This window comes from Anolis carolinensis, chromosome 1, assembly GCF_035594765.1.
Source record: "Anolis carolinensis isolate JA03-04 chromosome 1, rAnoCar3.1.pri, whole genome shotgun sequence".
Taxonomy (NCBI): domain Eukaryota; kingdom Metazoa; phylum Chordata; class Lepidosauria; order Squamata; family Dactyloidae; genus Anolis; species Anolis carolinensis.
In genome coordinates, this window is record NC_085841.1 from 16320961 (window position 1) to 16345428 (window position 24468).

The following is a 24468-nucleotide window of genomic DNA, read 5'->3' on the forward strand; positions in this document are numbered from 1 at the left end:
GCCGGCCACATGACCTTGGAGGTGTCTACGGACAACGCCGGCTCTTCGGCTTAGAAATGAAGATGAGCACCAACCCCCAGAGTCAGACATGACTGAACTTAACGTCAGGGGAAACCTTTACCTTTACCTTATATAGCAGTGTAGATTTATATAATCCAGTTCAAATCAAATAACATGGACTATCTGCTTTGATAATCTGGATTATATGGCAGTGTAGAAGGGGCTAAAGAGAACACTGGAAAGCAATTATGGGTATTCCTCTGAAAATTGAAGCAACAGGTATTTCCCAAAAAGCGAAGTTGTAGCTGGCTCAGTGCTGGATGGTGTCTCCCATGACCATGGGTCACTGAATCCACTCTGGCCTTTAGCCTGAACTTTAATGGAGCTATCCAAGTTTCTTATCCATTTCCCCAAAATAGGTTCAGCACTTTCAAAGGCTCCTTAAAAGTCTGGATAAAAACCAAGAGTAGATTAACTACCTCACTGACATGGAGTCACCAGCTGAAACAGAGCTGGGTATGTGAGGCAAAAGGAAAGTAAGAAACTGCAAACCAAGTGAGTTCCAGAGATATCTTGAAGATGTCTGGTAGAGTCTGTTCCATGATCTTTGTGGCTGGTCCCAAAGGCAGGTGATACACTTGAAAGTGCGAGCACAGGGGAATAATGGTTGGAATTCAGTATGAGACTTGCATCTATGTAACTATCCTAACCTCTATAGGAAATAAAATCAAGTACCATATAACTCGACTTCATGTATATATTAGGGTGGGTTTTTGGGTCAAAATTCTGATATTTGATACTACCTATGAATAACTTGAGGGTGTCCCACAGAGGAAGGAAAGAACCAACACCCCCTCATAGGACCCTGTGCTTTTGGCTGGCACCATTGCCATTTTCCTCCTCAGATATTCCAAAAGGCCAGAAGCAGAGCCATGGTAAAAGAGTAGAGGGCTGGATGCTTCTTTTAGATTCACCTGGAAATAGATTGTGCACTCACCTTTTGCCATTATATTCAGAGTTGTTTCCTTTTTTGATACAGTAATTACATTGATTTGTGGATAGGTTGGCCAAGGTTTTTTGAGTCACTTTTTTACTAAGTTCTCTAGATGTATACATGAGTAAGTACAGTAATTTTGGAGCATCCATGTTTGAAATGGGGTAACTGTGGTGTTACTAGTAGAAGCTTGCACCAGCTAGGGAATGCCAATGGGAATAGGTAATGCCCAATGTGCATTGGGATATTAGCTAGTGAGTGTCATACGCATCAGTAAACTTTTGCCAATTTCCTGTTATGTATCATTGCAATGCACTAGAAGGGTTCCATGGTGAGTTTCCATATATCTAAGTATGAATAAACTTGGGTAACACAGACTGCAATATAGAACTGCATCTGACAATTTTAGAAAGAGGGGGGAAAGAGGGGAACAAAACACCACATAGTCTTTTAAATTAGGCCTGTAAAAATACTTGCAAACTTTTTCATTCTGAGTGAGAAAGTGTGGCTTGTCAGATTGCCCCTCTCGGAAAAAAAAACAAAAAACACCCAATTGTACTGCAAACCACGTCCTATTTGGGACTTCTGTTAACAATGTTACTTCAACAACAATAGATTTTTGCACAAGAAGGACATTTTTCCACAGAGATTTTTGTAAAAAGTCCAGAAATATAAAAATATATTTTTAAAAAAAGAAAAGAAAAGACAAAGCTCTCATAATCCTAACCAGCAGGGAGAGAACATTTCAAATGTTTCATTTTTGTATGCGGGAATGAAATAAGCAAAGATTTACATCCGTGCTTGAGAGTCTTGGCTGCTTGCCTGAATAAAACTAGCTAACTAAGCATTACAAAAGCAGTACTACTGCTTTTGAAAGACTTAGATAGGGAAATTGGAACAAATAGATACCACAAAGATAGCCTAGGTAGTGCTTTAAACTGCTCCTTTATGGTGATGAAGATCCTGCCACAAGGTCTCAATGACTTTAGCACCTAAAGTTTAGATTAGTGAATTTAAAGATACTTCTATGGGTTGACTAGGAGTCAAGAAGGCATGTTCAACTGTTCAGATGCTTCCATGTTTTGCCTCCTGTGGAAATGGAAGCAAGTACAATTCGAAATCACAATAGGGGACACGAGAGTTAATGGTCTTCAAATAATAATACAGTTGTGTATCATAACCTGGACTCTCTTGTTTCTGGCTGCTTCCTTTTCTGGGAAAATGGCAAAACAGAAAAAGCAAAATATATTATTAAATGTGTGTGGCATATACTGTGTTTGGCACTGAAAGAGATGAACTAGGGTAGGTCTTTGACTTTTTCAATTTGCAACCCCTTTTTGCCCAATATTTTTTATGTGACCTCAGGAATTATAAGTATATAAAATAGATAAAAAAAGCTTTCTTTTTTAACTGTTAGGTGGAGGAGCAATTAGGTGGAAATAACAATTAGGACATGCCTAACTTCCAACTACATACAAACAAAACCCCTAAAGTAGGATTCAGTGGCCTTCAGTGTCTGCTGAGGTTTGGTTACAGGACCCAAAGGAGGTACCAAAACCTGTGGATGCTGAAATACCATGATATACCAGGATATGGTAAAATGATATCTCTTATATAAAATGGCAAATTCAAGGTTTGAGATAGACAAAAAGATAGATATAAATAATAGATATTCAAGCTGTGGATGTTCATGGATTCAGAGAGACCATTCTATTGCAAGCCAAACTCTGCAGGAAGATTAAGGTCTGATACTTAAAATAACAACAACAAAATCAGATTTCCTTCAAGCAAAGGAGTGAGGTTGGGGAGAAGGAAGGGCAGTAAATGCCTGAAGAGGCTGACAAGGTTCCTCATTTTACTTCTTCACACTCACATACCTCTTTTGCCTTTTCTCATCCCCCTCCACTTCCTCCACCTCCATTATTGGGTGGTTTCTTTCTCTTGACCCCATCACATTAGAGCTTAAAAAGTAGGGAAAGAATATTAAAACCATCTGGCTGCCTTTTGCAGATTTCTGGGCTTTGCAGGTTAGGGAGAGGTTTTTAAAATGCTCAGCCAGAGAAGGTTTGGGCCAGTTTCCCTTCCTTTACCAGCTTTATCAAGGCAGCAGCAACTCCTGAGATGTGGGAGGTTGCCATTTGCAACCCCAACATTGAACTAATCTGGTCTAGATGTATATTTTTATTCACATTTCCCCACTTTTGTAGAGGTCATGGGCTCCTAACTTTATCAAATACAGAGGGCCCAAAATAGTAGTAGTAGTAGTAATACTCGTAATAATGTGTTGTCGAAGGCTTTCACAGCCAGAATCACTGGGGTTCTGTGAGTTTTCCAGGCTGTATGACCCATGTTCCAGAAGCATTCTCTCCTGATGTTTTGCCCACATCTATGGCAGGCATCCTCAGAGGTTGTGAGGACCTCACAACTTCTGAGGATGCCTGCCATAAATGTGGATGAAATGTCAGGAGAGAATGCTTCTGGAACATGTTCATACAGCTCGGAAAACTCAGGAGAGAGAATGCTACCAACATGAGAAGATGTGTGGACCTGGGGCAGTACCTGGGGGGGGGGGGGGGCAAGTCCATTGCAGGTTATAAGGAATTCTAATTTCTGTAGGCTGACAGATCTATGAGTTTTTCTTTGCTGTAAAGCACCATTTGCAACCATTCATCACCAATACATCTTCTGTTCACCAATGGCTGCATTTCAATGTGATCACCCTGAAATCTGTTTTTGGTGAGGTGGCTCTACTCAGGCCCTGATTCATTACAAGTACATGAATTATAGTAACATAAAATCCATATGTGTGTGTGCCTTTAAGTTGCCTTTTGAGTTACAGTGACCAAATGAATTTCCTAGAGTTTTTGTAGGCAAGAAATACTCAAGTGGTTTTGCCATTTCCTTCTTCTGAAATATAGCCTGCAGTATTCATTGGCTATTTCCCATCCAAGTACCTAAATAGGGCTGACTCTGCTTAACTTCCATCATCAAACATGATCTGGTACTTTTAAGGTATTTAGTCTCACACTACACATGCAAATAAATCCACCATGCCGGCAGTGTCCCACCCATTTCTAAGTACAAGTAAAGCAATGCTAAGTGGGTATCAGAAAATAGTTTCTGTCTCATTATATGTAAATGCCACTCTTGGATATGTTCTGGTTTGATTCTCCACTTCAGGTATTCATGTCACCAACTGTTTCTATGTACATAGTGTCAAGGCAATCACACAGTCTGGCCCCTGTGAAAGCAAAGCCCCACTGGCACCTGAGTTTGTTTTGTTTTCTGTAATGACAAGGACCTAATTAATTTTGCGGGAGGGGCTAACATTGGGGCAAGCTTGCTGCTTCTCAGGGACATGGGCTTATCTCTGGAGATCTCATGTTGCTGAGCCCTAATTTAAATGTAAATCACAAAATCCCTAAAGCTGTTGAGTTTCACAGCAGAAGCCGGGAAAAGAACCCCCTCCCCGAAACTCTAATTTGATTAACATGTAGGATAGGCTTCAGATATATTAGTTGTGGAGTGGACAAAAATATACATTGATTTAATTAGTGTTTCCATTCATTTGAAGATGTTTGTTTGAAAGACAGAGGATATAGGACAATCCCATGTTGGGATGCGCAAAGTTCACTTGTTATTTTCAAATCAAGCGTCATTCCTTTTAGCAGGGTACATTTACACTGCAGAATGAATGCAGTTTAACACCACTTCAACTGTCATGGCTCAATGCTAGGGAATCCTGGGAGTTGTAGTTGGGTTAGGCACCAGCACTTTTGACAGAAAAAACCACAGATTTCGTAAAACTACTACTCCCATGATTCTTTAGCATTGAGCCAGGACAGTTAAAATTGTGTCAAACTACATTAATTCTATGGTGTAGATGCACCCAAAGACAACAGATTCCAAAATTAACAGTAACTACACTAATGTTTCTCACTTCAGACTCTGAATTGTTGCTGTTATGGTGCTTTTGATGCGAGGTAGTATGTTTTAAAGTGGCAGTTTATTCTGTTCTGCTTCCACATAACACCCCTCCTCCAATTTTGCTCATTTTTGAATGCTTTTCACAAAATGTAAATGGTATATTTTTGGACACACGTGCCTAACTCACTCGGGTCTGTACGTGAACATTTCAGAAACCTGTGTCTTTTTCTCAGTGTGTTTAAAAGGGGTTGTCAATTGGGAAGCAGTTTTTATTACCACAAAATACATTGCCAGCCTAGAAATGTATGGATTTGGAATGGCAAATTACATCTGGATCTGTAGTCAGTTCTAGGAGGTGTGGATTATGTAAATCCATTGAAATAAACCTTGGCGTCGCAAATTCCTCACACATCCCTAGCAGTGAAGGAGCGGAATAAAGGATAAGGCCATAAGGCTGTCCAAATCCTTAAAGCTATTGAGTTTCACAACAAAAGCCTTCTGCTTTGGTGACCCCAGATGCAAGAAGGTTATCTGAATGAGGCAGGAAACCCCCTTCAATAAGAATATCATTGGGAAATAAAGGCAGGAGGAGTAATGTAAAGCCCTGGGCAGTCAAAACCCACATTGAAGCCCCTGCTAAGCTACGTGATGGTTAGAGAATCCTTAGCAAATTCTCACTTTCCAAACTAACACAGACTTCAGAGAGCTGCGGTGAGGCTAAAATGAGATTATTCTCTGTTAACTGACCTACACTCATCAGTAACAGGGAACGAACCAAAAAATACATCACAAGCAGAAAAGGATGTGCTACTTAAAAAGAAATTAAAGATCTGTAACATAAAGCAAAAGTAGGGAATGGTAGGGGGGAAATGACTCCTTTCCTTATGATTTTTTTTTTAAAAAAACAGAGCAGCCCTTTATTTCTAGTTTCAAGGAAATTGTAGCTGTCAGACATGCTCATCCTTTTCATGTTTTATTGAGAAGGCTTAATTAGGAGTTCTTAGTTCTCTGAGCAGAACTCTTAAATGAAAGGTAAAAGTTTAAAGCATCAGTGGGTAAATATTATTAAAACATATAGCAAGCACCATGTCTTATTCAAAATAGGGAAAGAAGGGGAAAGTGGCATTGTGTGAGCCTTCCTGCTGTAGAATTTGAATGTTTCAGCAAGTTTGTGTCCTTTGAGGCAGACACAGAATGCATCTGTTTTGGGAGAATGTGCATTTTAATCAGCTCAGGAATGTCGAGAAGCAGCTCCCCCCATCCCAAACTGTGCTTATAACAAAAACAATAATGTATGTATCAGTCCTAAGCAGTAAAACTTAGAACAGTTTCTCTTTTTTGGAGTTTCTAGGAGCATAATAATTTGTGAGTATTTGACTATGATTTTGTAGAATAGGGTTTGATTCCTCCCTCGGTCACAGAAATACATTGGATGGCCTTGGGCAAGTCAGACATTCTCAATATTCAAAAAATTATATGATACGTTCACCTTAAGGTCACCATAAATCAGAAGTGACTTGAAATTGCAAAACAATAACAAAGTCAACAAAAAGAAAATTTTAAAGACTTCCCAAAACCTAAAAGGCAGGGGAAAAGGGAGGCAAAAATCCTTGAAAGTTTTCCTCTTTTCTTGGGAGTTGTCCAACAGCTGAAGTTTAAAAAAATAGCACAAGCCACCGGCTTTTGCATGATTGCCAGAACAATAGAAAAGTCCTGCAGAAACAGACAAAGGTTTCCTAATGGGAGCATGTCAGAGATGCCTCTGGGAAATGTACAAGCATGGGTTAGAGACAGCAACATAATTCTTTCTTCTCAGCAGCCGGTCGTCATAACTATACCAAATAACAACCCTTGCTCTCCAGATAATCAGAGTTCTGGCTGGTCATTCCTTCCATCAAACATGTTCCCCATGGATGCTGCTTTTCTCTGCCTCTGGGTTCCCTTAAGCTTTATGCTTTCCTGCCTGCTATTTTCTGTCTTGTACCTAAGATCTGTTCTCCTGCTCCTGCAGTCTGCCCCATCCATGGTTCAGATGTAGGTTTCCATTCTTTATTCCTAATGCAATCACCACTTACTCCATTTTCTGTAAGGCAGTGGTTCTCAACTTGTGGGTTTCCAGGTGTTTTGGCCTACAACTCCCAGAAATCCCAGCTAGTTTACCAGCTGTTAGAACTTCAAGTAGCTGATGGCCAAAACATCTGGGGACCCACAGGTTGAGAACTACTGCTGTAAGGAGTCTCTTTTGCCTTTTTTGTCAAGATTTCAGTGGCCTTTCATTCTCACTTGACCTATGATCTGAGGCTTGATGCAGACCATAACAAATTCTTGATGCTTTGTGCAAAAAAAATTATTAACCATATTAAAATGATAACTATGGGTACTGTTTTCTGCCTCAACCCCATAATTAATGGGGGGAAGATGCTTGAGAGGCTTGCTTCCCTGAGAATATTGGCTGGCAAGTAACTTTTACAAGCTTTGATCTGGATAAAATGACATCATTCGTTTTAAGGTGGAAAATCTTATGGAACCCTGCCACTCCTGATACTGGACATGGCTTTATTCCAATCTGTTTGCACGCTGTCATGCTTATATATTTAACGACTGTATTTTTAGATTATGCAAGAACTGGAGTTCTCTGAACAGTGTACAGTAAGTCAAAAACGTAGATACAAGCAACGAGCAATGATAAAAATAACAGAGTACAAATACCCTAAAAGCTCCAGAGCCTGCCTTTAGGGTAACTTGGCAAGATATTAGAAACTAAGTAGGGTCAACCCTGATTAGGACTTGGAAAGGAGACTGACAACAAATACCAGGTGCTGTAGGGTATATTTCAGAGGAAGGAACTGGCAAAACCACCTCTGAATTTTCCTTGCCTATAAAAACCCTATGAATTGCATGGGGTTTCCATAAGTCAACTGGAAATGTTAAAAGATAAAGTCAACAGTGAAGAGTAAACCACTAAAAAGTTGTCACATCACATTTATTTATTTATTGTGTCAGAACCGAATTGAGGGTACAGTTATAATGTATTTAAAAACACAAAGTTAAAACCTTGGCATTATACTAGATCTCCTTTGACCAGAAGCTGGCCACTTGGAGTGCCTCTGGTGTCGCTGTGAGAAGGTCCTCCGTTATGCATGTGGCAGGGCTCAGGCTGCATTGTAGTAAGTGGTCTGTGGTTTGCTCTTCTCCACACTTGCATGTCGTGGACTCCACTTTGTAGCCCCATTTCTTAAGATTAGCTCTGCATCTCATACCCCAGAGTGCAGTCTGTTCAGCACCTTTCAAGTCATCCAGTCTTCTGTGTGCCCAGGAGGGAGTTTCTCATATGGTATCAGCCATGGATTGAGGTTCTGGGTTTTAGCCTGCCACGTTTGGACTTTCCCTTGCTGAGCTGTTCCTGTGAGTATCTCTCAATTTTAGGAAGCTGTTTCTTGATTTAAGGCGTTAGCATGTTGACTGATATCCAAACAGAGGATGGGTTGGAGATGTCAATGCCTTGGTCCTTTCATTCAGACCGCTGCTTCCCAACGGATGTCAGGTACTGCAATAATGGCTAAACAGTATAATTTCTCCAGTGATGTGGGGCGTAGACATCCTGTAATAATGCGGCATGTCTCATTAAGAGCCACATCCACTGTTTTGATGTGGTGAGATGTATTCCACACAGGGCATGCGTATTCAACAGAAGAGTAGCAAAGCACAAGGGCAGATGTCTTCACTGTATCTGGTTGTGATCCCCAGGTTGTGCCAGTCAGCTTTCGTATGATATTATTTCTAGCACCCATTTTTTGCTTGCAGTCACATCACATAAAACCTAACTACAAAGGATTTCCTCCCCCTCCCCTTTCCCCTCTAAATGCAAGTTTATATTGTTTGACTGTTGGTAATTTATAACATGTTAGTGATGCTCTTTTGTATGCTTTTACCTATACAATATTTGTTTTAACTTGTGAGCTGCCTTGAATCCAGGTCTGGGAGACAGGGAGAATGTAGATAAAGTGCATGAATGAAAACCAGTAGTAAAACAAAAGAGGATTTTTTTTTTTGAAAACCCTTAATGGCAGCCTCAACGTAAGTTGAATGAAATAAGTAGAGAAAACAGTGCCAAGATCCGGAAAAGCATCCAAAGCACTTCTACAAATGAGATTAAAAACCTTTTCACCTAGAGCCAACAAGATTGTTTTATTGTATTATATTTATATCCCGCCTTTCTCCCTGAACAAGATCCAAGCTGGCCCACAGACATTTTGATGCATTATAATGCAGGAACCATTGAGCCTCTCTGGGGAGGGTTCCAGACTCACATAGCAGGCTCAAAATCTGTCATTTGTCTCTCTGCTCTTCATATGCTGACCGTAGCATACCAATTGATACTTCCCTTGCTCTTACATATTTTAAAATGCATGCACTGTGCCTGTACCCTATCTCATAATACTAGAACCCAGGCTCTTCAAAAAAAGAGAGATGGGGGATTCAGAAAAGATAAAAGAAGTTCTCCTTTTCACGCTATATACTAAATCTGTGGGATTCACTGCTACAGGTTACAGGATTAGATGCCAACTGCGATGGTTTTAAACCATGGCTGGACAACTGCATTTCATCTTAGCCAAGTTTCATGCACTTAGGACCCTTTAGTGGTTGCACAGACTGAATCCTCAGAAAGAGCCAGAGGACCATCTTACTTTTAGAAATCTTTTTGTTGTAGGGTTTCCTGCTTCTTGGCAGGGGGTTGGACTGGATGGCCCATGAGGTCTCTTCCAACTCTACTATTCTATGATTCTATGATTCTAGGGTGCCCCTTCAACATAGTTGATTCATAGAGTTGGAAGAGACCACATGGGCCATCCAGCAAAACCCCACTCTGCCATGTATGAATAATTGAATATACAATCCAAGCACTCCTGACAGATGGCCATCCAACCTCTGTTTAAAACCCTCCAGAGAATGAGACTCCATCACACTCCAAGGGAATATATTTCACTGTCAAACAGCTCTTACCATCAGGAACTTCTTCCTAATGTTTAGGTGGAATCTCTTTTCCTTTAGTTTGAATCCATTTCTCTATGCATGGCTCTTCTTATATTCTTTATACATTGAATGTTTTCAGCAAGATTTACTGACAGCCTTGAGCATCAGAACGGGTCCTGCCAGAGAACAGAGTTACAGTAAAGGTTTTCCCCTGACATTAAGTCTAGTCGTATTCAACTCTGGGGGTTGGTGCTCATCTCCATTTCTAAGCTGAAGAGCTGGTGTTGTCCATAGACACCTCCAAGGTCATGTGGCTGGCATGACTGCATGGAGTGCTGTTACCTTCCTGCCGGAGCGGTACCTATTGATCTACTCACATTTGCATGTTTTCGAACTGCTAGGTTGGCAGAAGCTGGGGCTAACAGCGGGAGCTCACCCCACTCCCTGGATTTGAATTGCCAACCTTTTGGTCAGCAAGTTCAACAGCTCAGCAGTTTAACCAGCTGTGCCAACAGGGACTCTTACAGAGTTATAGTAGGTTGTCAAAAGTAACCACAACCAATATTATTAGCATACTGTACACCACAACACTTTTATCCATGGGATACATTCCTGGAATTTGCATGGATATGTGATAACTGGACCCTATTGAAATGAAGAACATTTAGTCCAAAAAATGAAATTCCAAAGGAGGGCCTAGGAAATGCTTAGAGAGGCCTTTTTTTTTTTTTTTTTTGGAAGATTTAAAAAAAAAACCCCACAGGTTCTGATCTTGTGGATATGGGGGTTGTGCTGTATAGCATTTATATAATTTCAATATTTAAAATCTTCAGTTTGGAATGGGATCTGTGGGGATGGCATGCCTTCCTCATAAAAATCCCTAACTAATTATCTATAATAATTGTCCAGTGTCTTGAACTAATGAACTGACCAGCGTTGGGGTTCGGGTGGGGAAGAGTGTCTTTAAATAGTCTCCCTGCCAGGATGAAAGAGAGAAAGCTTAAGAAGCCAAATGCCTCAGCAGTTCCCAGATCTCTTTTGATGCATGATAACATTATCATTTCGCCAATTAATTTTCAAAGAAATCGGAAGTTGAATAAAATGTGAAGTATTATCTAAGGACCTGTCTATACTGGCCACACATGAAATGGGCCAGAAGTTGATCCTGGGTGTCCAAACGACATGCAGGGACCTCCGGATCTGATTTCACCCTGCCATAGGAAAGGGTTTGTATGAATAATTCTAACATTGAGGTCTTTGGTCAAATTAAATGATGCTCAAGATTCAAGATATGAGTGACAGCTTGGGAAATAAATTTCTTCTTGTTACGACATCTCTTTTGGTCAGATGGATGTCATTACTTTTCCTCCCCACATAACAGAGAACAGCTTTAGCAGAAGCAAAATGTCATTTTCAATGGGCACTATATTAAACAAACGGCTTCTATAAAACCTAGCACTGAAGCTATATACGACATTATCTTTCTCTCATCTTTTTCTTCCATTTCCTATCGTCAAAAATTCCTAAGTGTGAGACTCCGGATTTGTAAATCTTGGAAAGACTTGCTGTGTGGCAAACAAAACACTTTTTGATCTAGCGATCTTGGAACAAAGAAGACTTGATGTAAGCAATTAACACACCCTGTTGCGTCCAGGTGCGGTACTGCAAGGCTTTGTGCGGCTTTTGATTACACTGTATGAACAAGAATATCATTTCTTGGTCTCTGACATTTCTTTGAATGGATATCTGGCATTTAAAACGCCTGACTTTGAAGAGACGGAATGTCACTGTGTGTTAAGTATATTCATTTGGAAATGATGTTTGCTATAGTTATTACATTTGTATATTTTTCTTTTTTGGATGAGGGAACAAAAGAAGAGTACAATACTGTTTGGAGTAACCACGTGGGGCTGAGCAAGTCCAGTTTCTAGTCCCTGCCCCATTGTGAAATGCACTGCTCAGTCACTCTCAGCCTGTCCTACCTTGAAGAGTGGCTGCTACTAGTGAGAATGATGTTGGCAGCAATGGAGGCAGTGATGGTCTTGTTTTCTGTGAGATGCAAATATAATGGGTTATAAGGAAGACCTTGCAGTCTGGAGACCCGGGTTTTTATTCCCACTCGGTTATGAAGCCCACTGGATGACCTTAGGCAAGTCACATTTTCTCAGCCTCAGAGAAAAGCAACTGCAAATCCCCTTTGAAGAAATAATTTAAAAAAAACATGTGACAGGCTCACCTTAAGTTCTCCGTAGGTCAGAGACAACTTCATGAAATCAGAGTTTGAGGACACCACAAGGACCATCCCATCCAACCATCTGCCATGTTCTTGAAGGCATACATCCTTTATTTCCATTATTCCAGCAGAGATTGCAAGAATGATAGAGAAGCTGTTTCTGCCTCTTACTCACCCACACGTCTTCAGAATGGGCAAAGCCCATAAGACTTGGAAATGCTCTGACAGACAGTGGGATTCAAAATGGAAGGGAGCAAAGAGAGCTTCCGTGCATTTGGGTGAAGGATGGCTCCACTATTTCAAAGTTCCTTTAATTCTCCTGTTTTCATTGTTGACTAAACATGAGTCAACGTTGTGATCTGAAAGCTAAAAAAAATGTGATTCTAAGCTTCATGAATGGAAGTACAGTATCCAAATTGAGGGAAGTCATAGTTGTTCTCTATTCTGCTTTCATGAGACCTCTTCTGGGCAACACAATTCAAGAAAGATATTGACAAGCTGGAACATGTCCTGGGGAGGGTTGCCAAAATGGTCTGAAAGTCAAGGTTTGTGAGGGGCTGCTAAGGGAACTAGTCAAAAGCTAACATGATAGCCATGCTTAAAGGATGTCATATGGAAGATGGAGCTAGCTTCTTTATTGCTTTTCCAGAGACTAAGGGCACATCTAAGCACATCTATACCAGGCAGGTCAGCCAAGTGTAAATCTGCCCTCAGATCAGACTGAATCCAAGGTCATTATTGTCCAGATGGCCCGAGACCACATCTGCTCCACTCCTTGCTGGCGGTGGAGTTCTGTCCAAGGTCCTGACCATCCTGGGCACCTCTGCGAATATCAAAAAAGAATTGCCTATATGGCCAGCAAGGAATGGGGCAATCTCCCCTCTTTTTGGCTGGCTGTAGAGGTGACAGAAGGAGATGTGCACACAAAGGTCAGGAGTGGACGGATCTCTAGGGCTTCCTAGGAGCAGCGGCAGCAACACGCGCACAATCCATCCCTTTTCCTTGCGTTAATGGGTGCAGAGAAAGAGTGATGGCAGAGTTGTCCTCCTGGGCAAGGAATTGACCAAATCAAGACTGTCCCAAAGTGGAGTCTCCTTCTTTGCCAGTTTGTAAACACTGAAGCTGGATGTCAGGACTTCTTGGACTAGGCGTTGTTCCTGCACGGCAGAAAGGGCTTGGACTGGGTGGCCCTTGTGGTTTTTTCCAACTAGATGTTTGTATGATTCAAAATTGGTTGTAAAGGCATCATGTTCTGTCACAAATCACCATTTCTAAGAATTAAATCCCAGTCTCCCAGTCTTGGCTTTGATGGTGTATCTCATATGCCTGGCAGAATGGGGTTGGACTGGATTGCCCTTGGGGTCTCTTCCAGTTCTCTGTTTGTGTGATTCTAAATAGTTTGCAGGGACATCCTGTAACACATCCCATTTTCTAGGAATGAAATCCTAGTTGCCGGCCTGGTCTTGGCGTTGATGGTATATACCAGGCATAGGCAAAATTCAGTCTTCCAGCAAGTGAAGTTTATGTATATCCGTGGAATGTCCAGGGTGGGAGAAAGAACTCTTGTCTGTTGGAAGCAAGTGTGAGTGTTGCAATTAATAATCTTGATTGGCATTGAAAAGCCTTGCAGCTTCAAAGCCTGGCTGATTCCTGCCTGGGGGAATCCTTTCTTAGGAGGTGTTAGCTGGCCCTGATTGTTTCATGTCTGGGAATCCCCTGTTTTCCAAATGTTGTTCTTTATTTACTGTCCTAATTTTAGAGGATTCCCCTCAGGCAGGAATCAGCCAAGCTTTGAAGCTGAAAGGCTTTTCAGTGCTAATCAAGGTGATTGATTGCAACATTCACACTTACCTCCAACAGACAATAATTCTTTCTTCCCACCTTGGACCTTCCACAAATATATAAACCTCCCTTTTGCCTAGTTTCCAATGGACTTTACAACCTCTGAAGATGCCTGCTTGCCATAGATGTGGGCGAAATGTCAGGAGATAATGTTTTGGGAACATGGCCACACAGCCTGGAAAACTCTCAGCAACCCAGTGATTCCGGCCATGAAAACCTTCGACAATACATAATGGGTGTCTAGTCTACCCTTTTCTGGAGATTTGAGCACGAAAGGGTCCCAGGAGCACAAAACCCAGAGTTGCTTTGTCATTGGGATGCTGTGAGTCTTCCGGGCTGTATGGCCATGTTCCAGAAGCATTCTCTCCTGAAGGTTCACCCACATCTATGGTAGGCACCCTCAGAGGTGGTGAGGTCTGTTGGAAACTAGGCAAGGGAGGCTTATATATCTGTGGAAGGCCCAGGATGGGAGAAAAAACTCTTGTCTGTCTGATGTTGCAATTAGCATTGAAAAACCTTGCAACTTCAAAGCCTAGATGATCCTTTCTCTCCTCATGTTTCGCCGACATCTGTGGCAGGCATCCTCAGAGGTTGTGAGGTCTGTTGGAAACTAGGCAAGTGAGGTTTATATATCTGTGGAAGGTCCAGGGTGGGAGAAAAAACTATTGTCTGTCAGATGTGTTGTCGAAGGCTTTCATGGCCGGGATCACAGGATTGTTGTATGTTTTCCGGGCTGTATGACCATGTTCTAGAAGTATTCTCTCCTAACGTTTCGCCCACATTTATGGCAGGCATCCTCAGAGGTTGTGAGGTATGGAGAAACTAAGCAAGGAAGGTTTATATATATATATCTGTGGGAAGTCCAGGGTGAAGGAAGAACTCTTGTCAGTTGGAGGCCAGTGTAAATGTTCCAGTTAATCACCCTAATTTGCATTGAATTGCTACATCTGCCTGGGGGCATCCTTTGTTAACTGCCCCTAGTACCCATGTCTCAGAGTGTTGCTTCTTATTTACTGTTCAGATTTTTGAGTTTTTTTAATACTGGTAGCCAGATTTTGTTCATTTTCATGGTTTCCTCCTTTCTGTTGAAGTTGTCCCCATGTCTGTCTGATGTTGCAATTAGCATTGAAAAGCCTTGCAGGTTCAAAGCCTAGCTGATCCTTTCTCTCCTGACGTTTCGCCAACATCTGAGGCAGGCATCCTCAGAGGTTGTGAGGTCTGTTGGAAACTAGGCAAGGGAGGTTTATATATCTGTGGAAGGTCCAGGGTGGGAGAAAAAACTTGTCTGTCAGATGTTGCAATTAGCATTGAAAAGCCTTGCAGGTTCAAAGCCTGGCTGATCCTTTCTCTCCTGATGTTTCGCCCACATCTGTGGCAGGCATCCTCAGAGGTTGTGAGGTATGGAGAAACTACACAAGGGAGGTTTATATATCTATAGAAGTTCCTGGGTGGGGGGGGGGGGGAGAGAACTCTTGTCTGTCGGATGTTGCAATTAGCATTGAAAAGCCTCGCAGGTTCAAAGCCTGGCTGATCCTTTCTCTCCTGACGTTTCGCCCACATCTGTGGGCTGGGTGGAAAGAGTCTCCCTGGGCTCCCCATCCTGGACGGGCGACCTTCCTGGGGTCTTACCATCCCGTTCCTGCCTCAAGACCCCTCGGTGGTCGGGGGACGCTTCCCTGCTTGCGACTGCGGATTGGCACTGCACTCGCTCTCGCTCTCTCTCTTCTCTCCCGCCTCCCTGCCTCCTCCTCCTCCTCCTCCTCCTCCGTTGCCGCCCGACAGGCAGCATGGCTCTCGTCCGCCCCCCTCTCCTCGGCTGCCTCTGCCTCGGCTGGGCTCAGACGCGTGCCATGGAGTCTCCCTGCGCAGCTGCTCGCCTCGCCTCCTCCTCCTCCTCGTCTTCTTCCTCGTCGTCTTGGTCTCCCGCGCCCTCCTCTTCCTCTTCTTCCTCCTCGCTCCGGCACCAGCCCTGAACGGCGCCTCCCGTCTTCTTTCTTTCTTTCTTTCTTTCTTTGGGGGGAAAAGGCGACCCGGAGCCTCCGCTGGATGGATCCCTCCCCTTCCCGCCCGCCGGGGCTGCCGCGCGTCTTGGGTTCGGGCTTGTGCTGCTTCTCCTCCTTCTTTGGGATTTATCGCTCGCCGCCAGGATCGCCGCTCCGCTGGATGGGGATGGAGCTCTGCGCCGCTTAGGAGGAAGCGAGCCGAGAGGGAGCGGCGTCCGCCGGACTATGCGCGGGCTTGGCCTCCGGAGCCTGTGGGGAGGCGACGAGGCGAGGGATCGGGATCGGGAGCGGCCCCGGCGGGGGTGAAGCCCCTGCGGAAGGGCAAGGGCGCCCCCTCCTCCTCCTCGTCCTCCTCCTGCCCCTCCGTCCCGGCCCCGCGCCCCGCCATGCCCCCGCGGATGGGGGAGCTGTCCTCGCCCTCGGAGCCCGCCCCGTCCCGCGCCCGCCCGCTCGCCCTCCTGGGCCTCCTGCCCTTGACTCTCAGCGGACTGCTGGGGGCGGCCTGGGGTGCCTCCAGCCTGGGCGCCCCCCACCTGCACCACTTCCACGGCGGCGGCGGAGGAGGAGGAGGAGACGGGCGGGGAAAGCACCCCTCGGCCCCCATCGCCATCTACAGGTCCCCGGCTTCCTTGCGAGGAGGACACGGTGGGTGCTTCGGGCGAGGAGAAGGGTCTTGTGTGTATCTGTGTGAGAGAGAGAGAGTGTGGGGAGGGGGTCTCCGTCTCTACCCCCGCACGTGGCGAGTGGGTGCTGCAAGGCTTTCGGGAAAGGGAGCCCTCCCCTGCTCGCACACAAAGAGAGGCGCCCCACGCTGCGATCCACACGTGGAGATGGGGCTGGCCGTGGAGAAGAGGTGTGGGATTCTCTACAGGTCCCCTTTGGGTCCGTGCTTTAGGGAAGGAGCTTTCCCTCCCCTGTTGAGCCCGCCATCCCGATGCGATTCGGAGCAAAGAAAGGAGCGAAGGGTTTTCTTTTCTCTCCCTGATCGGATCGTGCTTTGTGCGCAGTTTGCAAGGCTGGCGAGTGGCTGAAAGCAAATGGCAAGCGGGGAGAGTTGCTGGGATGGCTGTTGGCAGTTTTAGGGCCTTGCCACGGTGCAGGGCCGCCCTTCTCACCCATACACCTGAGGCAAGGGAAGGAAAGACACACCCCCTCGGCAGAGAAGCCTGTTTTGTTTTACACCCAGAGGGGGTTGTTTGGTTTCCCCTGACGTTGAGTCCACTCATGTCTGACTCTGGGGGTTGGTGCTCATCTCCATTTCTAAGCCGAAGAGCCGGCGTTGTCCGTAGACACCTCCAAGGTCATGTGGCCACTGGCATGACTGCATGGAGCGCCGTTACCTTCCCTATTGATCTACTCACATTGGCATGTTTTCGAACTGCTAGGTTGGCAGAAGCTGGAGCTAACAGCGGGCGCTGACTTGTTTGGACCCACTTCACCACTCTCCATCCCCTTTCCCTTCAGACTGCTAAAACACCCCTTGCCTTCTTCTGCTTGATGCCTCTCCCTTCATCTCCCCAGCCTTGTGGGCACCAACAGGCAGCAAGACAGGAGGGCAGCTTCTCCTTCTGGGCTTCAAAGCAAAGCTTTTCCCTCCAAAGAGAGCTGTGGCTTGGCTCCAGGGAGAGCAAGGGAAGAGGCTGGTGGAGGGGGTGTGGTGGGCATCTCCAGCCAAGGAGAACCTGAGGGTGTGACCACACCTGAGAAGAGCCTCTCTCGGAAGGGGCAGCAGTGGGGAGGGCAGAGCTGCACTCATCCCCACACAAAAGGGCCCTTTAAGAGTTGGAGCCTTGGCACGCTCCCCAGGGTTGACAGAATCCAGCTTTCACCAGAGCTGAGTTTCACCAGGAGAATGGCAAGCAAAGAATTAGCTGTGGACAAAGCGTCAGGAGAGAATGCTTTTGGAACATGGCCATACAGCCTGTAAAACTCACAGCAACCCAAAGAATTAGATTAGCAATGAAGGTTCTCATCAGGAAAGGAAATCCCACCCACCCCCTGTCTTGTTTGGAAATGTGTGCTTCTGTGTATGTCAGCACCAATTGGGAAATCATCTCAGTGTCCAGGAGCGGACACTCCTTTTTGCTCCATCCTCCAACAAAGCCCCCCCCCCTTGAAGATTACTGATGGATTCCAATCCTGGGCATCAACGGAGAACAAAAAGGCTTGGCAGCCTGAACACATATGGGGACAATGCTTCATGCCATTTCAGATCCAGGCACTCCCCCTTTGCATGCTTCAGCAAGGCTTTATTTCAGTATAGCGGAGGCTTCTGTGGCTTATCCTAGCTTCAAGGTGCTCTGATGGCTGTGCCAAATCCAGACATAAATGTGTGCATGTGTGTTTTGTATCTTCAAGAGGTAGTGGTGTAGTGAGTGTTGTTGCCATTGCCTGCTTTCTTGCTGGTGCTAACAGGCACCTCTTGCATTGTGTTGTGGATTCGCTGGCCAGCAAGACTCCTTTGCCACAGCAGGAAACATTTCCTCTGGCCACGAAGGGCTCACCTGGAGGCTGGCTAAGCATCTTTACTCTTGGTGCCGATGCCTTTGTGTCACGCTAGAGGGCGAGGCAAAGGGGGATATCTCTGACACCCCCTTGGTTTGCCCCATGTGCAAGATTGTACATCTCTCCATTGTGTAGAAGCCTGAAGTGTGGGAGTATATATATGCACACACATTGTTGGCATAATAACACGTACATATACAATATATGTACAGATAGGTAAAGAATTAATGCAATTACTAAAAAAAGAGAGCACTCCTTGGCATTGTTTCCTCTTATGTCACAGATATACTTAATTAATCTGTGAAAAAGGAACCTGCTGCTGGTATCTATCTTTCCTTTTCTCCATACAGCCAAACTGGAGAAGGTTGTGGATAAAGAGGGGGAGTGAGTCTGACCGCTGTTGTTGATGAAGACTCTTTGAATAATTACACTCCTTCCAATTAATTCTCCCTGGCTGAGATCGATGAACTAAAGCGAAGGGCCTCTAATGAGATGAAAGGCCCCAAACCAGGAAGCAGACCCCCTAATTGTCCATAGGCGACTAGAATGGGCTTAACTGGTGATGTTCTGGGCTCAGCTTGTGGGGAGCAGAAGAGAAGGGCTCTGAATGAACTCCCTTGCAGGTGCAAATGTAGTTGCCGTTTTGTAGGGGAAGAAGATTTTTTTTTTGAGGACACCAGCTAATATAGGCACATACAGACGAATACTGCATTGAAATTATCTTTTGAAGTGTTAATGGTTACAGCTCTCCTTCCAACATGACAAGAAGAGACAGCATTTCACCCCTGTTTCTGTCTTTTGTTTCTGTGTTGATTTGACCATCTATGTGCATCTGCGGCCAGATTTTTAGGAGCGAAGAATTACCTTGTAAAATAAGTATGTCTGTGTCTCTGTGTGTGGGAGAGTGAAAGCAAGCTGAAATGCAAACACTTTGATCCGTCCATCTGCATCTCTTTGGATGTGTTTTCCATTTCCAGAGCTGGTCTGGTAGAATCAGCTGGCAGAGAGTGGCAATTCCAGCGAAGGAATCGTGTGCTGGTGCTTTAAGGGTTTAAACCTTTGTTGGAGCGCTTTAGATTGGTCCTTACAGCTTCATCCTTCTTCGTTTCCCCAGCTTGTTATGCTGCATTTCCATTCCCACTACCCGGTGGTGTCATTCACAAAAGCTTTGCCAGGAAGTGAAGCGCTCTTATTTTGAGCAAACCATTGTATATAGGTGACCCAGTTGGGAGAGTGAGGTTTTTCTGGGTACCTTATGCCATTTCCTCTTCCTTCCCTTTCTCTCTGTCTTTGTCTGTTTGGGGCAGCAATCCTAAGTGCTTTTAAACCTGGAAAAATCCTAGAGCTCATTGTGGTTTAGATCTGGGTCAACATGTAGGATAAAACTCCAAAGTATGTTTACTTTAGTGGCAATTGTTTCAATGTAACCGCATAAAGAACCTCCAGAAGGAGAAATCTATCTTTTCATTGTATGGTGTTCTTTCAACATTCACTGGCTGGGGGAGAAAAGAGAAAGGGTTTCTCATTTTGTTTCCATTATGTATAGATAGATAGGTGATAGATAGATAGATATCAATCACTGGGAAAGCGGGTAAGTGATTTGACCTCATGCCTTGAGAAGGGAAAGAGAGCAGGGGGAGGAAACCAAACTAACATCCTGCTCTTTCCCTACTTCACTCTTTTTCAGCAGTTCTGCATGTTCTTTATCGCATATGCCTTCATGGAGGAAATGAAAGGATAACAGCCTTGTAGTTGCTTCAGTTATTGCACATTTGGAAGGAGAAAGAGTAAAACATTCATTAAGAGCTTCCTGGAATAAAATCCAAAGGGGCAGATTGGAGGGAATGGGAGCGAGAGTGTTGGAGTCCAGGAAAGCCCGCAGAGCTCAGTTCTGAGGCAGTGAGAATTTCTTTGTTTCTTTGTGGGGGTTTTTTCTCAGTCGTTTACATACATTGCCTTGGATTCAATTAAAACGATGCAGGAGTGAAGCGCAAGCATGGGGAAGGAAGGGAAACGCGCAAGGCTACAGCTGCCACAGAGTTTTGCTGTCTTTAGTGGTCCAAGAGGGATCTGGGACTCTCTTTGCAAGCTCATTTTTCCAGCCTGTCTTTTTTTTGGCAGGTGCAGTAGAAACACACCTGTAATCAAATGACCCCCCCCCTTCCATTCCTTGCCTATGTTGGGATTTGTCTCAAATTACAACACTTTTAGGCATCAAACCACAACATGAAATGAGGCTCTTTCTGGGCCACTCTGAAGCCATGCGGCAGTAAATAAGGGGATTTGGCTCAGGATGGTTACTCTTTCGTTTCTGTCGAGGCCTGTCCTCCCTCACTCCAGAGCAATCTGATTTCACTTCAGCCACATGCAGTGCTTTACCACATGGATGGTGGCTTCTTTTCAGCTTTCCCAGTAGGGATATTGAAGACAACCTCCTACTTTTGTTGTTTCAGGCAAATTCTGAGAAGTAACTGGTAATGCTAGAATGGGTGCATAGAGGAGAGCAATGTTCTCTGTAATTTCGGAAGCATTTTACCGCCTCTGTTGTGGATATTTGTGTGTGGGCTGGCCAGCATTCTCCCCATTTTCTTTTATAAGCTCCGATGCAGCAGATCACTTGCTGTCTGCTTGTAGACACGTGGAATATGTCAGTGCTGCTGCTAGAGGCATGATTTGAGAGAGACTTACTTGCATTGGCTGCTTAGTAGTCTCTTTGCAGATCCTTCTGCTTGCTAGACAGTGGAAGTTTGGATGCATTTGGGTAACAGCTAAAGCAACATAGATACCTAAATTCCCTTCAGAGTTTGGGGAAATTCTTTTCGGGGCTATAATTCGCACCCATAATCTCCCAAGCCAGCATGTTTTTTTCTGTGCCTTCAAGTAAGTTCTGGCTTATGGCAACCCTATCACTGGGTATTCTTGGCAAAAATTGTTTTAAGGAGGTTAACCCTTGCCTTCCTCTGAGGATGAGATAATGTGACTTGTTCAAGGCCACTCAGTAGATTTCTATGGATCAGCAGGTATTCAAACCTCAGTCTCCCAATGTCCTGGCCCAGCACTCAAGTCACTACACCAGTGGTTCTCAACCTGTGGGTCCCCAGATGTTTTTGGCCCTCAACTCCCAGAAATCCTAACAGCTGGTAAACTGGCTGGGATTTCTGAGAGTTGTAGGCCAAAGCATCTGGGGACTTCAGGTTGAGAACCACTGCACTACACTGTGCTCACTCTCCAGCCAGTATATATATATATAAAAAGATCCTAGGAAATGTAGTCCAAAATATGTAGCTTCCCTAAGGTCTGAGTTTGCTATAACTACTGCTCTTGAGTAGGAACCCCCACCCACCAATCACTTACAATAACTATTATTTTCTTATTGTCTGTGTGCAATTTAAAACTTATAGACCAAGACCAGGAGGCAGTTCAATTCCAAATGTTGTTCCCCTGCTAGTTATATCAACTGTAGCTTGCAGAACTGAGGAAGTTGGATTATAGGAGCTGTGATCCAGCAGCCTCTGGAGGGACACACTTTCCCAGAATTCCTGATGCTTACAGAAACAGGGGTGTTGTTTTGTAAAGTTCACACAAAAGATGTTTTAAGTCTTCACTTAGACAAGTACATTTATAAGTGTTGGCTCTGATACCAAACATTGTCCTCAGAGTGCAGAAGATCACAGTATATGAAAACATGCCTTCTTGTTTGGTCAAAGTTGATGTCATACTGTTCAGAAATAAATTTCAAAAATCGTTTGGACTTGCTTGCAGATAAATGCAATTTTAGATTAAGTTTGTATCATAGAATCATAGAGTTGGAAGAGACATCAGGGGTCATGTAAGCCGCCCCGAGTCCCCGTTGGGGAGATGGTGGTGGGGTATAAATAAAGTTTTATTATTATTATTATTATCCAGTCCAACCCCCTTCTGCCATGCAGAAATAAATAAACAAAGCTGTTTCATTTTTGTAACAGTGAGACAGAGTGGGGGGGGGGCAGTCTACTTTGGCTTCATCAAGACTGAACTTTCCCAGAGCTTTATGGATGGGAGTTTGATACATGGTGCCTACTGAGATTTGGTTTCAGGACTTCCCATGGATGCTCAAGTGCCATTATATACAAAGGCATAGTAAAATGGTGTCCCTTGCATACGATTTGCTTTTAGGAGTTAAAAAATATATTTTCAAGCTGTGGATGGCTGAAACTGTGGATACAATATCCATGGATACAGAAGCACAATTGTACTGCAACAAAATATGCTCTCACTATGGAGTGAAAATGATATCCAAAAAGGGTGTGATGGTCACATGCACATTTCTGTATGTATGTATGTCACTCTCTCTGTGCAAATTGTCTGTTGCTGCAAAAATATTATTTTGTATGACCTTGCTAGGAATTATGAAAAGGATTTCTCAGAGATAAACCTTTTTGTTGCACTAGATAATAATATTTTAAGAAAACTTTTGATTGTTTTTTTCTCTCTGAATGACTTCATTTCTCCCCACTCTCATCCTTGAGCTAACCAGCTTGCCATTTTTTGCTGCGTGGGTGGCTCACATGTGATGTAGGCAGAAGTAGTGAAGTAGTTTGTTGTATGGTTTTTAAACTCAGCTGTGGAATTGAAGCAAGCTTGTACTTCTCCCCTGCCTCTCTTATATTGTGCCCATCTCAACTGGGTTGTGTTTGGCTGGTCCAAGTGTGGCTTGCATTGTACATTCTTTGGAGGTTTCTAAACAGTGGCTGGATGGCTGTATTTTGGGAGTACTTTGATTGGGGCAGAATAAATTGGATTTAATGGCCCTTGGGGTGTCTCCAGCTCTAGAGTGTTATGATTCCAAGGGAACTCCTGGGATGGCAGTTCTTACTGCAGTGGAGCCAGTGTTTTCTGGTGGTCTCTATATCAAAATGTATACCCAAGACTGGTTCTGCATATTGAATCATCCCTTTAAGATTTGGCTCATATTATTGTAATAGGAACCACCAGTAAGCCATGATTGGGTCCATATTTATGGTGCATCTACACTAGTAGTTCTCAACATGTGGATTCCCAGATGTTTTGGCCTTCAACTCTCAGAAATCCTAACAGCTGGTAAACTGGCTGGGATTTCTGGGAATTGTAGGCCAAAACACCTGGGGACCCACAGGTTGAAAATCACTTATCTACACCGTAGAATGAATGCAGTTTGGTGCCACTCTAATTTCTATTGCTCAATGATATGGAATCCTGGGAGTTGTAGCTTTACAAGTCTTTAGCGTTTTCTGCCAAACCAAATGATAAATCCTAGTATTCCATAGGACTGAGCCATGACAGTTAAAGTGGTATGAAACTACATTAATTCTACATTGTAGATGCACCCATGATCATATGTAGAATAAAGCAAATGAAATCAATAAGACTTCAAATCAAATATGACCTAACAAAAGTCCCATAAACTTAAGTGGGTCTCATTTATATGCATCCATGGGTCCAAACCACCATCACCTCTGATATGATCAATCTCAAACAGAGATGGTGGTGCATTTACAGTTAGAATCAGGATTTTAGTTGACCTTGACAGACAGAAGAACTGGGTCAAAATTAACAAAATGAATTTCACCAGGGATTGGTGTCAGATGCTACATTTAGCAGAAAGAAAATTAGACATATAAACACAGAATGGGTAGCACTTCATTAGACAATAAATTGTCTGAAAAAGATCTAAGGGTCTTAATATGCTAAACCATCAGGTAGATAAATTATCAATTAACAGCTGAGAGAGGAAACAGCCATGTTGATTGTTAAAGAGGTTCTCCTTGTCCTTGTAAACAGTTTTGTTCAGGTTTCTAACCCTATAGCTGTCCCCTTTAACATTTGCTTTTCATCAGTGTTTAACAACTTGGAGTTTCTCATGCATCCACGGAGGCTGTTCTTTCTTTTAACTGCAGATACTATCATTTTGCATTTTTCTCTCACAATGTTTCTGGCTTCAGTCCAGGGTTCTTCTTATTCCCATCAATTAG

General features: G+C 43.9%; 1 protein-coding gene across 42 annotated transcripts in view; it reads left to right on the forward strand.

Moving 5' to 3' along the window:
- nrxn1 (neurexin 1) overlaps positions 1 to 24468 on the forward strand; it is a 1150439-nt gene that overhangs the window by 721902 nt on the left and 404069 nt on the right. For 4 of the 42 annotated variants that reach the window (XM_062968895.1, XM_062968896.1, XM_062968897.1 and 1 more), the window contains exon 1: positions 15525 to 16618. The exons of the other annotated variants lie outside the window; for them this stretch is intronic. In XM_062968895.1, the coding sequence (XP_062824965.1) occupies positions 16360 to 16618 (259 nt within the window). In that variant the 5' untranslated portion in view covers positions 15525 to 16359. Of the gene's footprint in view, positions 1 to 15524; positions 16619 to 24468 lie in introns of those variants that run through there. 42 annotated transcript variants of the gene reach the window in all.